The sequence below is a fragment of the Mytilus trossulus genome, chromosome 5 (genome assembly GCF_036588685.1).
Source record: "Mytilus trossulus isolate FHL-02 chromosome 5, PNRI_Mtr1.1.1.hap1, whole genome shotgun sequence".
Lineage (NCBI taxonomy): Eukaryota > Metazoa > Mollusca > Bivalvia > Mytilida > Mytilidae > Mytilus > Mytilus trossulus.
In genome coordinates this window covers 38,538,875-38,555,015 of record NC_086377.1, presented here as the reverse complement: position 1 = coordinate 38,555,015, position 16,141 = coordinate 38,538,875, and the positions used below count along the sequence as shown (strand labels likewise).

At 32.6% G+C, this 16,141-nt stretch overlaps 1 protein-coding gene across 1 annotated transcript; it reads right to left on the bottom strand.

The window, feature by feature from the left end:
• Window positions 1-2,284: 2,284 nt before the first annotated feature.
• Window positions 2,285-3,569, bottom strand: LOC134717924 (zinc finger MYM-type protein 1-like). The gene is made up of 2 exons (XM_063580422.1): window positions 2,738-3,569; window positions 2,285-2,448 (listed from the first exon to the last, which is right to left on the bottom strand). The coding sequence occupies exons 1-2, from the start codon at window positions 3,567-3,569 to the stop codon at window positions 2,285-2,287; spliced, it is 996 nt and encodes a 331-aa protein (XP_063436492.1).
• Between the last annotated feature and the right edge of the window lie 12,572 nt (window positions 3,570-16,141).

Genomic DNA, 16,141 nt, shown 5'->3' with positions numbered 1-16,141 from the left:
TATCTCAAATCCGTGTTCTGAATCTGTTCAGCGGGCAATCTTGTTGCTGTGCGAACTAGGACAGGGCGAAATATTTTTTCCTAGGAATAAAGGCGGGGCAGACATTTTTTGGTTGGAAAAAATCTTACTGCTAATGGGGGACTCAACCTTATTTTTATTTATATAATGTCCATATGGGACATACAAATGCTTCAGCAATTTTATTCAAATCCGTGTGCATTTAACTTCAAATTGTCAAATCAAAATGTAATATTTAGGAATAATTTGCATTGTGTATGCTTGTAAAGGTATGTAACAATCTTGTATGATTTGAAACAAATGACAATTTCTATCACTGACAGTCATGAATTTACTGAAAACAATTATATGATTTGCATATTGTAAGAACAGTATTTACATGACATAATTATTTTGAAGATCTCTTGTTCCGACATTGATCAGCACATTCTCGGGGTTCATTTTCATTTCTTTGTTTTCTATGAAATCTTCACATGTCATTGCCTCGAATAAAGCGTTGTATTGTTTCTCCCATAGGTGTAAGTTTTCACGGTATAATACGCCGGAGTATTGAATCGCTCAATCTTTTGTGTTGTTTGGAGGACTTGATGTTTAAGAGCTGGTCTGTTCGTGTGATAGTTTGGGTTCTGGCTCTTCAATGATTACCATTGGAGTTTTGGCGCTTGATCTGTTGTGTTTCAGGTGATCAAGTCGATCACGGATGCTCATGATCATTGTTAACATGGAGTTCCTAGATGCTTTATTTTCTGTTTGGTAATTTTCCAATTTATTGTTTTCAAGAATGTTTTCTTTAAAAAAGAGGGACGAAAGATACCAAAATGACAGTCGAACTCGTAAATATAAAACAAACTGACAACGCCATGGCTAAAAATGAAAAACAGACGAAACAGAAAAACAATAGTACACATGACACAACATAGAAAACTAAAGAATAAACAACACGAACTCCTACTAAATATACTACTAATATTTTACGAACAATGACGTTACGTCATAATACTAATGTGTTCCCCATAACGACGTTCATAGTCTTGAAAAGTCCCAAGATGGATGAAAGCGCTAGATAATGCTGCTTTCAAAACTATTTTTGTGTATTTAATTTTAAATATATATATATACATACGAGTCTTAATTGAAAACTACGTTCAAACCAATGATAGCGTTGGATAAATACCGCAATTTTTATACGTGTGCATGTAAAACAAATTCCGTTGTAGAAGGGTCTAAATATTGCACAAACTACATTTTCCAAAAGACCAAAAAAGTGAAAAAGTATATTTAAACAAAACGCATTTGACTAACAAATCGAACAACTGATGTTCTTTAACCCTGCTGACTGCCATTGGCGATTGCCAAATAAAATTGATCACAAGATGTAACAAAATGGATCTTAATATAAATTTAATACTAAACAGAAAACAATGAACCTGTGACCAAGATGTTATGCCACAAACACAAGGTGTCAATATTTTTTTTTTTTTTTTACATATATATATATACTATAAATTCACTAAATAACTTTTATATCAATATAAACAAAAACATACAAAATTCAGGCTAATTTAATAAGTTGTGCTAAACCGGAAATATCCAAGACAGTATTGACTGAATATTTTAAAATTCCAATTAGAAAAGAGCATTTAAACATCTAAAACAGTCCAAAAGTTATATATCACTGCACAGCCAAAAAGCTCTCAAATCTTAAGGTATATTGTATGCGGACAGGAATAACGAATAAAAACATGTTCCCTGATAAAATACGAGTGTGGAGTCAGATTTACATGTTTTTATCTGTTTACATGCAGCTCTCTCTTCTTCCCTTATAAGTTCTTGCTGATTGTCTCCTGTAACATCAGTTTGACACTCTGCTTCAACTGTTTGAATTTCAATTACATTTTCTTGTGCTCCTTCACTTTCATTTGTCCTATTGTTGGGTTTCCGTTTTGGAAGTTTTCTTCTGTCTTTCTCACTTCTCCAACGTTTAACTGCTTTCTCTGTTACTGGCTGACTATCTCCTGTGCTGGGACCGTTGATTGATACATTCATTAATGTCATTATCATGTCTTGTTTGAGAGAACTTCTGAGTCTAGTTTTAATTCTTTTAATTGTGCTTGCACCCCTTTCAGGCCAGGCATTTGAAACTGGCATTGATTGACAAATATCAGCAAGCTCAATAATATGAGGGAAAAAATTGCAGAAGTCAGTCTTTCTTGTTAACCTCATTTTTTACATCATCTGTGTTTTGCTCAAATCTGAAGAATCACTATTATCTATTATCATCTTTTTTCCATTCTAGCATATTGTACTTGATCTTATTCCATTCAGTAACTTTTTCATTTTTCTCGTCTTTTTCGATGTTAGGATAGAACGAATCCATTAAGCTGTCTAATGATGTTACACCATAATATCTGAATTCTGCATCAGTTCTCTCTGGCAAAGAAACAGGGTTGAAAATATCAAATGTTTTCAGGACAGAGAGAGCATCCTCAAATCTGTAATTTATGTTTTCCCTTAGGGCTGTGACATACTTGGTCAATAGTGTTTCCAGTTGCTGATAATCAGTATCACTGACTTTAAATTCCTTTGTTACCATATATAACTTTCCATCTTGTAAATCTTTTTTTCATTTCTTCCAAAGGTTGTTTTGAATTTGAAATTTCTTCAATTGTGTCAATTGTATACTGAATACTGGGCCCAATACTACTAAAATCAATATTGCCTGTTTGAAAAATCTTTGATAATTTTGATAAGGGTGGAAGTATGCATTTTAAGATGTAAAGTGTTCCAAGAAATCTTGTTTTCTTCATCCTCTTTAACAATCCATAGGCTGCAGTGTCTTTCTCACTTAACTGACTTAGGGTTTGCAGAACTGCAGCATAATTGTCAAAAACAGTTTGAAAAGAAAGCCAGCGAGTTGTACATGCCTTTTTCAGTCTCTTTGCAACCATTTTTCTGGAACTTTCATTCAGCTTGAGATTTTTTGTACCTTCTTGTACTTTCAAGTAAACTGCAGTTCTTTTCGGAGAGTTTTGAAAATACTTCCATAATTGTATCAGAGTCAGCTGTGCCAGATCAATATCTTTTAGTTCTGTCTTTGTGTCTGCACATGCGAGTGCTAGTTTATGACAGATACAATAAATATTTATAATTCCTGGGTGTTCTTTTCTCAACAGTGCAGCCACACAATTCTTTTTTCCAGTCATCACAGAAGCCCCATCTCTTGCTAGGCTTCTGAGCTTACTTATGTCAATCCCTAGATTCAGTAACTTTTCTTTTATTACTTTTACAATTGTTGCAGCATCTGCCGAATCTGATTCCTTCAAAAGGTCAGCTGTAAAAAGAAAATGAATTGTTGGGCACCCAGCTCTATCAACATACTGTATAAAGCAAAATAACTGTTCAATCAAAGAAATATCAGTTACTTCATCTATCATCAGCCCAAAACTATCAGCCATATTTACTTCTTGTACTAAGTCTTCTGTTATAACATCTCCTATACTCAAGAACATTTCACGGATTGACCCAGTACTGCTATGGTTAAAGTGTTTCATATATGACACTCCAGCTACTTCTAGCAAGTTAATCAGTGATTTAAATTTGCTATTTGCCACCTCTTATTTGGCCAACCAATACAATGAGGTAAATGCAATTAAAAGTACTTCTGATGCATATTCTTTCCTGTTATTTACCTCTTTTTGAAATGGGGAGACTCTCTGTATGTTTTCTTCAAGTTCTGCAGCTTTGTGAACCTTGGATTTAGAATGGTCCTGTATAGCTTCTTTTCTGAATCGTAGACCTGGTTTCATACAAAAAATATCTGTGTTCTTTGGATTTAAATTATGATGGTTTTTGCACAGGAGACAGTTCATTCCTTCTTGTTCTATATAGACAAGCCACCATAACCCTGTATCTTGACTGAAGGAGGTATTTTTGTCCATCAAAGTGCTATGTTTAAATCTGTGTTTATTTTTTTAAGTTGACTGATTTTAATTATTTGCTATTTTGTCATACAATGTTATTGTTATTTTTTTTTTTTTAGATCATTTAGATATTTGTAATGATAATGATTTTGTTCTCTAATCATACCCAAAACCTTCATCTAGATCTTTCAGAATTGCATATTAAACCCAATGAAGGCCTACCATTTGATACTTGTTTCAGAATGAGGTATTACCAAATTTACATAGACCTAGATCTCAAAGACAACAGAGGCCATCCCATATGAGGACATTAGCTGTAATAGCTAATGCTACAGCGGAACTAATGGTAAGTTACTTAAATAAAAGTTATTTCTTTTTATAAATAAACACCATAACACTTTAATTTTACGAACTGCTATTGTTGTTTCACAAGCGGTACTTCATTTCTGTTCTTGTCATCGCAACTCTCTGAAACCACATACAGAGTTTAATGAAACTTTGTAGATAATAAGGACATACTATGTAGATGTGCATATCAAAGGGAAATTATGATTCAATTTTTTTTCTAGAAGTTACGCCCCTTTGAACTTATTTGCCTCAATATACTAATGCAACAGTTTGTCATCGCAACTCCTCTGAAAGCACTCAACAGAATTTCATGAAACTCTGTAGATAATAAGGACATACTATGTGGATCTGTATGTTGACAGGAAATTAAGATTCAATTTCTATTTCTGACATTTGTCCTGTAACATTGGGGGCAGGGGGGCTATGTGAGGGCGCTCACTAAGGTTCTTTTTTTATTTATAACTTAAAAAAAATATTAATGGTGTTGCACTTCTTTTTTTTGTTACAACCATATGAAGGTACCAAATTTTCTCATTTTTTTAATCAATTTTTGGATGTTGCAAGTTTATTTTTTATTATACTTTCAATAAAGATGAAGTGGAACAATTGATGACATTAAACTGGAAAAAAAACTAAAGGTAGGTTTTAAAATAAGGAAGTTTTCTGAAATTTTGTCAATTTACAATGTCAATAGTATTGTTTTCAGACATTTTCATTATCATGATCATAATTATATAAATAGCAATAATGCACTGTTGTTTTTCTTTTCTACAATTATTCACAAATTACTCTTTCAGACCTGAGTGTGAGTATTTTATTTAAGGAGAAGGTATAAGAAGAACAAGAGTTAAAGCCACTTATGTTGTTGCATAACATTAAAACTTCTTCAGATCTTCTAAAAACCATCATAACTTCTTTAATAATGAGTTAAAATTGTACTTAGAAAATTGCCACTTTTGAATGATTCTATTAGAAATCTTTTAGAATCATTAAGTTTGAAGCCATTGATTATGCAAATTTGTTACACAATATTATGATACCAGAATTGGTATCCGCCACAGTCACTTGATACTTTGAGGAAATTTATTTTTAAGCACACCATATGGTGTTTTAGGATTTGGGCAAACGATAACTTTCTTTTTGAACAGAGGAAGTATCGAATAATGAGCAATTTCTCACAGTACATCTTGCTAAATTTCAAATAAAATACTGTACAAATAAGTGGCCTTATTATCCCTTCTTGTAGGTTTATATAAACCACTATATTCTAATTGTAATGCGCGTCAAATTCGCTTTACTGTCCAAACGACGTTAACTTTAAACTCATATTAACAAAAAAGTATTTATAATGCGAATTGACTAATTCGAATCAAAATAGAAGAGTGTGAACTCGATTCGAATTAAATGTGTGTGTGAACGAGGCATAAGAGTATGGATTTCTCTGAAATTTTACTACAAAGTTTCATACTTCAAAGAAAAGGCTGGGATTGAGGATGGGGGTAATTGCTTAAAGAAAGGATTCAAAGTTTCGGGGGGTTCAATTTTTTGAAAAATTTCGCGAAGAATCTTTAATTGCACAAAAGATTTGTAAGATCTTTTATTTTGTAAAATTTGAGGATGAAGTCATTGAGAAGAAAGATTTTTGTTAAGTTAAATAAAGCCAAAAAAAAAAGGTTTTTATTGTTACGAGAACTGATTTCAGGATAAGTATATGTTTACAAAATTCTTTTTTTTATTTACAGGATCGGGAACTGTTCAAGTTTATTTTGCTTATTATTAGAGTAGTTGTTGAAGACAACATAAAAACAGTTCCACCATTCCATAAAATATGGAATCTAAAGATTGATGGATTGGTACTTAAACAACATGTGGTAAGATACATGTACTTCTTCTTGTGATAAATTTGTCCTTTTTGCATGTTGCATGTTTTGATTAAAAAAAAAAAATTGTTAAGCTCACCATTTCTAAAATGTGAGCTCGTGCAATCATTTGGCATTTATCTTTCATTCAATGTAAACTAATTTTATAGATCTTCCTAAATTACTGATCTTTTAATAATTTTATGTGTAAAAAGATCAGTGTGTTATTACTAGATGTCGTATTGGTCATACTAGAATAACACCCGAGTATCTTTTACAAAATAAAGATGAACCACAATGTGTACCTTGCAACTGCAAGTATACTATTAAACATGCTTTAATTAATTGTATTGACTTTGCTGATATCCGTAAAAGCATTTCAATGTCAATAATATGTATGATTTATTTAATAATGTTCCATTTACAAATATTGTTGCATTTTTAAAAGAAATTGGAATTTATTATAGAATATAAAAATGTTATTATATTTAAGTCGTTTTTATGTTTTATCACGTTGTCGTACTGTTGATTTTTATTTGTAAATAATCAATTTGCTTTAGTCTAGAATTTTAAATAAGTATATTGAAGGACTTTTTGTCTTATTTTAAAAATATGCTTTAAATTGTAAAAAAAATTGAATTAGCTTTCGCCGCGATATAGCCTTTTTGTGCGTAAATCAACCAACAATCAATCAATAATCTACTAATCCAATTTGAACTTAACTCACGCTGAATGATAATCAAGGTATCTAGTATACAGTGTATTGTTTTATTTTCTGTTTTTTTGGGGGGCAAAAGCATGGCCCATGGCTGAAAATATAACATTCAAAGGTTTAAAATGATATTTTTGGCCTAGGACGAACCACAAAGTATGTGTGTTAAATAGGGAAGCCGTAGTAGGTAGGATTTTTTTTTTATATTGAGTCTATAATTCTATAGGAACAGCGTTGTGACTTTATCAGTGTTAATCAAAAATGGTAAAAACAAACTGAGTAAGGATTTATCTTTTTGAAGTTATGCATGGTCCTTGAAAAATTGAAGAATGGCAAGAAACCAATGTAAAACTCAGTTTTGCTGTCAGAAGACAGCCTTTTGGTGGTTTTTATATTGAGTATTATACAGTCATATAATTGTTAAACTGTAAACAGAAAATGTATTCTACAAACTAAAAGTTAAGTGAATAAGTCCATTATAATATGTATGACAAAAATTGCTAATTAATCTTAATGAGTTATTGCCCCTTACTGACAATTTACACTATTTTTCATTGTTGACTTAAAAAAAAAATCATCTACTCTTATTTCTATTTTTAGCCATGGTGGTCATGTTTTTTTTTGGGCAAACCAGAAAATAAAAATAAACTATATTCTAGATACTCTAAGGATCATTCAGCTTAAGTTTTATTGGAATTGGTCCAAAAGTTTCAAATGAAAAGATTTTTAAAGTAAGAAAACATAATGAATTAGCAATTTTGTTGATAATTGTATTAGATATTACCTTAAATCGGTCATTTGTTCTAGACCCGAGACCTGGAGGCAAATAATGCCCTGAGTGACCCTTTATCTAACTGTGATCTCCCATATACCGATTTTTAATCTAATATTAGAGAATATGTTTTTAATATATTGAAAAATTAATGGAGTTAAAAGATGATTATAAATTACATGAAATTAAACCGAAGTTAGGTAAACCTTTTAATAATTTATGTGCAGAAAAGATCAGTGTGTTATTTGAAGTAGTGGTATTGGTCATTCTGGAATAACACACGAAATTCTTTTATAAATGAAGTAGAACTTCAATGTATACCTTGTAACTGCAAGTATACTATTTAACATGTTTTAATTATTTGTATTTGCCTTTGCTGATAGTCGAAGGAAACATTTCAATATCAATAATATGTATGATTTATTTAATAATGTTTCATTTACAAATCTTGTTTCATTCTTAAAGATTTTGGAATATATTATAAAATATAACAAGAATGTGTCCAAAGTACACGGATGCCCAACTCGCACTATCCTTTTGCATGTTCCATGGACCGTGAAATTGGGTAATAATCTAATTTGGCATTCAAATTATAAAGATTATACTATAGGGAACATATGTACTAAGTTTCAAGTTTATTTATTTTTTCAACAAAAACTACCTCGACCAAAAACTTTAACCTGAACGGACGCACAGATGGACGAACGAATGAACGAACGAACGGAGCCACAGACCAGAAAACATAATGCCCCTCTACTATCGTAGGTGGGGCATAAAAATGTTATTATATTTAAAACGATTTTAATTTTTATGACGTTATCTTACTGTTTATTTTTGTTTGTAAATAATCCATTTGCTTTAATCTAAAATTTTGTTTTATTCAAGGACCTTTTGTCTAATTTTAAGAATTTACTTTGAATTGTAAAAATAATACATTTTAATTAGCTCTCGCCGCGATATAACCTTGTTGTGCTTATGCGGCCTCAAGCAACCAAAAATCAATAAATCAATTGTGCAATTTTTTAGAATTGTGTCTTTTTTGTTTCACATTTATTTAAAACGTAAAACATTGTTTCAATATTGAGATAAATGAGTAATGCATACTCTTGAGGTGGTATGAGTGTCTTCGCCATCTTGGATTGTAAAACACAGAGAATCTAAGGGCCGTATTTTCTATCAAATTAACAAAATTTGATGCGGGAATGCAGATATTTAATTATTTAAAAGAACCATTTATAAGAACATAACTTATAAATATTGATATTGTTACAAGTGTTGATTATTTCTGGTTGTTTTTTTTGGACTTTCAAATTGGCATTTTAAGAGGAGATAACTCTAAAATAGTGCAATTTCGGAAGGACTATACATGGAATTTTCCTATTTAGTCTTTTAGCCGCCGGAAAAAACGTACAGTGACCCTTTCTTTTCTTTTGATATTCTCAAAGCATTGTCTGAAAGCTAAATTTTCAAATTTAATCATTTTGTTTAGTTTCTATTTACAAAAGTTTTTTCCGGTATAATCCATACAAAATCTGTCATCTTGTCACAACCTCTAGCTTCAGAAAAATGCGCGGTGACCTAACATTTTTATAATATTTTTGAACATGTATCAATAGATACTACATTCTGGCTTAGCATGTACAAATTCTATCATTTTTGTCGAGCCTTCGACTTTAGTCGAAAAAGCGAGACTAAGCGATCCTACTTTCCGTCGTCGTCGGCGGCGTCCACAAATATTCACTCTGTGGTTAAAGTTTTTGAAATTTTAATAACTTTCTTAAACTATACTGGATATCTACCAAACTTGGACCGAAGCTTGTTTATGATCATAAGATAGTATCCAGAAGTAAATTTTGAAAAAATAAAATTCCATTTTTTCCGTATTTTACTTATAAATGGACTTAGTTTTTTCTGCGGGGAAACATTACATTCACTCTGTGTTAAAGTTTTTAGAATTTTAATAACTTTCTTAAACTATCCTTGGTTTGTACCAAACTTGGACAGAAGCTTGTTTATGATCATAAGATAGTATCCAGAAGTAAATTTTGTAAAAATAAAATTCTATTTTTTCCGTATTTTACTTATAAATGGACTTAGTTTTTTCTTTTTCTGCAGGGAAACATTACATTCACTCTGTGGTTAAAGTTTTTAGAATTTTAATAACTTTCTTAAACTATCCTTGGTTTGTACAAAACTTGGACAGAAGCTTGCTTATGATCATAAGATAGTATCCAGAAGTAAATTTTGTGAAAAAATAAATCCATTTTTTCCGTATTTACTTTTAAATGGACTTAGTTTTTCTGCGGGGAAACATTACATTCACTCTGTGGTTAAAGTTTACTTTCTTAAACTATCCTGGGTTTGTACCTAACTTGGACAGTAGCTTATTTATGATCATAAGATAGTATCCAGAAGTAAATTTGGACTTTCTTCCAGTTAACATTGCATACAGTCTGCAGTTAAAGTTTTCAAAACATTTATTAGATTCATTAACTATCCTTGATTTTTACCAAACTTGGACAGAAGCTTCTTACAATCAAAAGATAATATCAAGAGGAATATTTTTATTTATTTTTTTCCTCATTTTTGTTGAGCCTGTGATTTAGAGCAATAGTAGGCGAGACACTGGGTTCCGCGGAACCCTTACAAATTTTTATTTTAGACTCCCATACCACCTTAAGCTAAAACAATTATTAAAATCTACGATATTAGTGCCTATTTCTTTTATTGATTGATTGATTGTTGGTTGCTTAACGTCAAGTGGCAAATATTTCATGCATATTCAGGACGAGAACAAGTTAACAATAAATACAATAGGTAGGTTGTTATAATAAAGGATGATGGTCGGGGAAATTTGGACTGCCACTGGAAAATGAGGGTATATTGGATAGAGACAGAAATTTTGCCTTGCAACAGGCCACCTACGGAACCCTCAAAGAGTTGTTGCAAGGGTTCTTAACGTGCAAAGAGCGTGGCAATCTCCTTACACGAGGCACGTGACTGCGAACTTGATACATCCCGCACAGCCAAACGGATGCCCCACTTCGGCAAGCGTTTTACTGCCGGTCGGGAGAAGACCAAGTGACCATATTTCTAAACCCCAGTCACCCTTGGGGTCTTTTATTGAAGCTTATCATAAAACTAGTATCTAGATTACCCCTCCCCTCCCCCCTGAATACCAGCGGGAATTTTTTTAATGAATAGGTTATTTTGTCAACAAAATTTTACAATTAATATATTCTATCAATGATAATCAATTATAATATTGGGGAAAACACACAAACGTGGTGATAAAACTGTTTGTTTTTTTTATTGAAAAGACAAATTAAAAAAATATATATATTGTGGATTCATTTCCTGCATTTGTATACAAATTTAAAGAAAAAATGGAGGGAAAAAAATACTCCTGCAGTTTCAGGAGGTTAGACTGTTCTGGCCATATTATCCACTTTCTTGAATGCCAGAAAGATGTTGTTGTCCACCTAAGATATCTTAAAGTGTGTACAACAGGTAAAAGTATAAATTAGCGAATCTGATATCGCGCCGGATTTTTTATGTAGATGCAGCCTGCAGGCAATTGCTACTTAATTAAAAAAAAAAAAGATAATCTGTTGGGACTTATTGAAAGACAAACATTTTGAAGTATGCCTATCCAGTCCGCACAACAAAGCGTAAAGGAGATAGAGCCATTGATTTCAAAACATCAAAAGAAATATTTTCCTGTATCAATCCTTGATACCTGTTGGAAGTGGTAAGTTACATGTAATTCAGGGTGTGCCCTTTCCTTAACCCTCTTGGTGCCATCACCTGTAGCCTGTCAAGCGGACATATTTGTCCATCACCAGACCAGCAGCCTACCTAGCAGACACATGAATTTGTACAAACAGATGTACAATATTAAATGAAGCTGTATGGGGAGGACACGTTCATCAAGGTATTTCCAATACTATCTATTGTTTCATTGTTAGAGGGTTACCTGTAGTTATTCATAATGATTAATATTCATTGTTTAATCTACAGTAGACTCTTATATGGACAAATTATGTATATAGCAATGTTAGGAAGGGACCCAGTCTTTGTAATATTTTTTTTCATATCGGTGTGTATGGTAAATTCTACTATCATAATGTGATGGTAAATATATATGCCATTTATATCTAGTGTACAATTGGATAATGTCTAATACCAAACAAATTCCAGATTCAAACATAGTGAAATGTTGATGCCTATAATGGTCCAAATTTTAGACTTTTTTACTGATTTTTCGAGAAGAAAAATGTAGGTCTTCTGTCCCTGTTTTTCAAGCCCTACAACCCCCTTAATTAGTCCCAAATACTCCAACTATTGCAACATTCTATAAATAAACTGTAATCATAGAGATATGTCTCGCTTTTTGGTAATTTTGATTATGCAAATGTTGGAAACATATAAACAGCAAAACTTTAACATGCAAGATGCAGAAATTCAAAAAGTCAACGAACCATGACTGAAAGTACATGGCCAAAACAATCTTCATGGAAATATAAATACAATAAGACGCAGGTGCCTATAAAATATATTAGTTACATGTTGAAATGAGCATATTTAATTGTGTTGCACCTCTATCAAGTTCCTGTTGAAATAAGGGAACTTGTAAAATAGTGAAGGCGATTCTATGAAAGGAGATAACAGATTTTTTGTGGATATCATGAACCTGTAATGTATGATATTTATTTTTCATTCAGAAGTTAAAACTAATAAAATATTCAATAAAATAAGTAGGTAAAATTTTATATTAATATCTAAATTGATATATCTTATATAACCATGATTGATTGATCGATTGTTGGTTGCTTTACGTCCAGTGTCAAATATTTCATGCATATTCAGGACGAGAACAAGTTCACAATAAATACAATAGGTAGGATGGTACAATAGATTGATTGGTGGTTGGTTGCCTTACGTCCAGTGGCAAATATTTCATGCATATTCAGGACGAGAACAAGTTCACAATAAATACAATAAGCAGGTTGATACGGTAGAGGCCATCTGGGATGATGGTCGGGGAAATTTGGACTGCCACTGGAAAATGAGGGTATATTGGAAAGAGACAGAAATGTTGCCTTACAACAGGCCACCTACGGACCCCTCATAGAGTTGTTGCAAGGGTTCTTAACGTGCAAAAAGCGTGGCTCTCTCTTTACACGAGGCATCGGATTTAACGTCCCCCTTCTGACCGGACGTGACTGCGAACTTGATACCGCACAGCCAAACGGACGCCCCACTTCGGCAAGCGTTATAACCATGCCAGTTGGCTTAAAATTTAATATTCACATACACTAAAGTAACATATATATAGACCGATATAGCATGTAAAAATATACTAGATGGTATGTTTTAATTTGTTTTACTGTTTGTCTGTTTTGTCTAAATGTTTGTATCATTTTTATTAAAAAAAAAAAGAGGAAGGACCTTTCTCGGGATTGGTGCTTTCGGGATGTCGGGATTTATATTTTTTTAAATTCGGGACCTCTGAATTTCATGTTTTAAGCCCGGGATCAGAACGTCCCTTCTAATATCTATTGATGACATGAAGTACATAACATGTAAGCCAAAAAAACTAAACCTATTGTACCTGCTGTTGTAAGACTGAAATCTTCAATCTGACTGGAATCAATTGGTGACTCCACCCCCTGCAACCCAGTAAATCTGGGATAATCTTTGTCGATTTCCACGCCCTTGTCTTGTGTCTCTGTTAAAGGTTTTAGTGGTGGACTACCGCCAGTTCTCTGGTGGTCATGGGCATTCTCTGTGTTGGCTTTTTTGCCTCTTGGTGCAAATTATACCACTTTGTTTTAATTTCTTTGTAGATTTCCACGATCTTCTCTTGTGCCTCTGGTAACGGTACTGTACCTGTGTGTGTCTTGGTCCGTTTCAAAGATACTGTCACACTGTTTAAACTTTTTGAAATGATGTTTATTTATCTTCTCGCGATTCTGCGGCTGTCGGTACATGTATCGATGTACTTTTTTCTTATTTCGGTCGCTGAAATGGTTTTTGTATAGACCCTAGGCTCCATATACGTTTTATCGCTTTGTTCATATGACTTATCAGTGACGCTCATATCAAAATATTTATAAAGCCAAGCAAGTACAAAGTTGAAGAGCATTGAGGATCCAAAATTCCAAAAAGTTGTGCCAAATATATCAAAAACTTCGACCATCTAAGAGAAAAGTGGTTAAAATTTTGAAGTATCCGGTTTTATGGATGCCCCATGTTCAGAGGTTTTTAATAAAATTAGGAGATTTGTAAAAAAAACTTTGAGGAAGACACTTAGAGAAAAAATTAAGGTTTTGTACCATCTCAGATCTGCTAACAGCTGAGTGCATATCTGTTGAGTTTAAAGGCCTCGCTGGTTTGGAGCGTACACCAACTACAGATAATTCTGGTTGTGTTCTAAAACTGCAAAAGTTTTTGAAGCCTTTAAGTATTTTCGATTAGAGTTTGATGAAATCCTGTTACCTGAAATTGGTCATTTGCCTGTAAATTTAAGAACGTTTTTGATATTTTGAAATTAGTTTTACTTCTGTAGTCTTCTTTTTCCATCAACCTTTTTTTTAAGGACTTCTTGTCAGCTCTTATTGGAGCTTGAAGAGATATTATTATTTTTACGTCTTCAAATTTCTCTCTAGCTCACTATCGTCAAGCGTAAACCTGACCTCGGGAAGACCAGTAGTATAACGATAAACAGAAAGTCAGATAATTTATAATCATCATACTTGAATAATTGATTTTTTAACAGTTAAAAATATAGAGGGCAAAGTATCAACGAACAAGCTTACAAGAGTTTAAAAAAGCAACATCCTGTGGTTCCTGATAACCATAAACCCAACAGAATTTCAAAAGGAACATGTCAGGCCACAGCTGTTGGTAAAAGAAGAGTACTCATCTTCATACCGTCGACAGAATCCTTGGAAAATTTAAAACAAAATATAATGCCGTCAAAAGAATTCACTGTTCGAATGTGCACTTTAGAATTAAACCATGCAGATCTCTCAAGTTTGTGCTTGTGATACATACCGTATTGATGCTTAAATTGAAGAAAAAACCTTGCGAAAATTTAAGACCAATATACAAACATCGTTTTAGAAACACTGTCAGTCAATGAACTAATAAAATGAACTGTTTAAAGGACTTGGCACGATAACGATTACTAAGTAGAAGTTGGTTTAAATTGGTTCAACATATATAATCAAAGTGACGAAAATCACTCATGGACAGATTAGAAGAGTAGTTTGAAGAATTTAATATTAAGGTATGGTGTGGACAAAACACAATAACATAAATGAAGTTTTTATTACTTAGTTTTTTTTTCTAGAATAATGAATTTCTTAATGAAGTATTTTTTTTGGTTGTTGAAATTATTTGAAGAAAGACGAAATATCAATACGATAAATTAAAGATATTCATATTCGATTACAATGTCTATTGCGCGTCTGGCGCACACAATTATTATCATAGTTACTTTGATAAATATCTACTATTTAATGGCTAATTTTGACCAAAATATAAAATTACCTTATACCTTTCTTGGAACCCTCAGTTGAGTCTAGTGACTCCGAAAACCAAATAGATGAGCTTGTGAACTTTCTTTGCTCAAAATGTCCAAGCCTGCAAGATATTTCATCTCTCATACATAACATTGTACAGTTCATAGTTATTTACAGACAAGGAGGTAATATCCTTGTTAATGCGATCAATATTATACTAATTCGATATGAGCGTCACTGATGAGTCTTATGTAGACGAAACGCGCGTCTGGCGTACTAAATTATAATCCTGGTACCTTTGATAACTATTATAGACTCGTAAAAACCGCGGTTTGCCTATTGTAGAAATGAAAGCTTTTGGTGTATACAAAGAGGAATAACTTTTGCTGAGGTATACGTAGATTGGGTTAAAGCATTAACTTTTACTTCATGTCGTTATTCACCGGCTGGTGATGCCTGTAGGCCCACTGCACACACGGGAGAGGGGGTACAGGAGAACGCTTAAATATGAACACCCCCTAATAATATTGCTAGAGACCAAAACAACACCGAACAACCAGCTATAAAGGGCTCCAAAATTACTAGTTTAAAACTATTCAAACGGTCTAATATATATAAACAAAACGAGAAACACGTTTATATTACATAAACAAACGATAACTACTGTACATCAGATTCCTAACTTAGGACAGGGGCAAACATTTGCAGCGGGATTAAACGTTTAAATGGATCCAAACCTTCTCCCTTTTTCTGAATCAATAGCATAACACCACAACATAGAAAAACGCACGATAAAATATCAATTGGCAGACTTAACTCAATCAAAAAACGTATGATTACACAATGAACGAATAAATTTGATCTGCGCTATCTGAATACAATTCAAATGCACAGATAAGTAAATATTAGAGACATTCATGACCAAAAAAGCTAACAAACAAATTCAAACAAACCCATGTCAGGACATCACTAAGAAATATTTA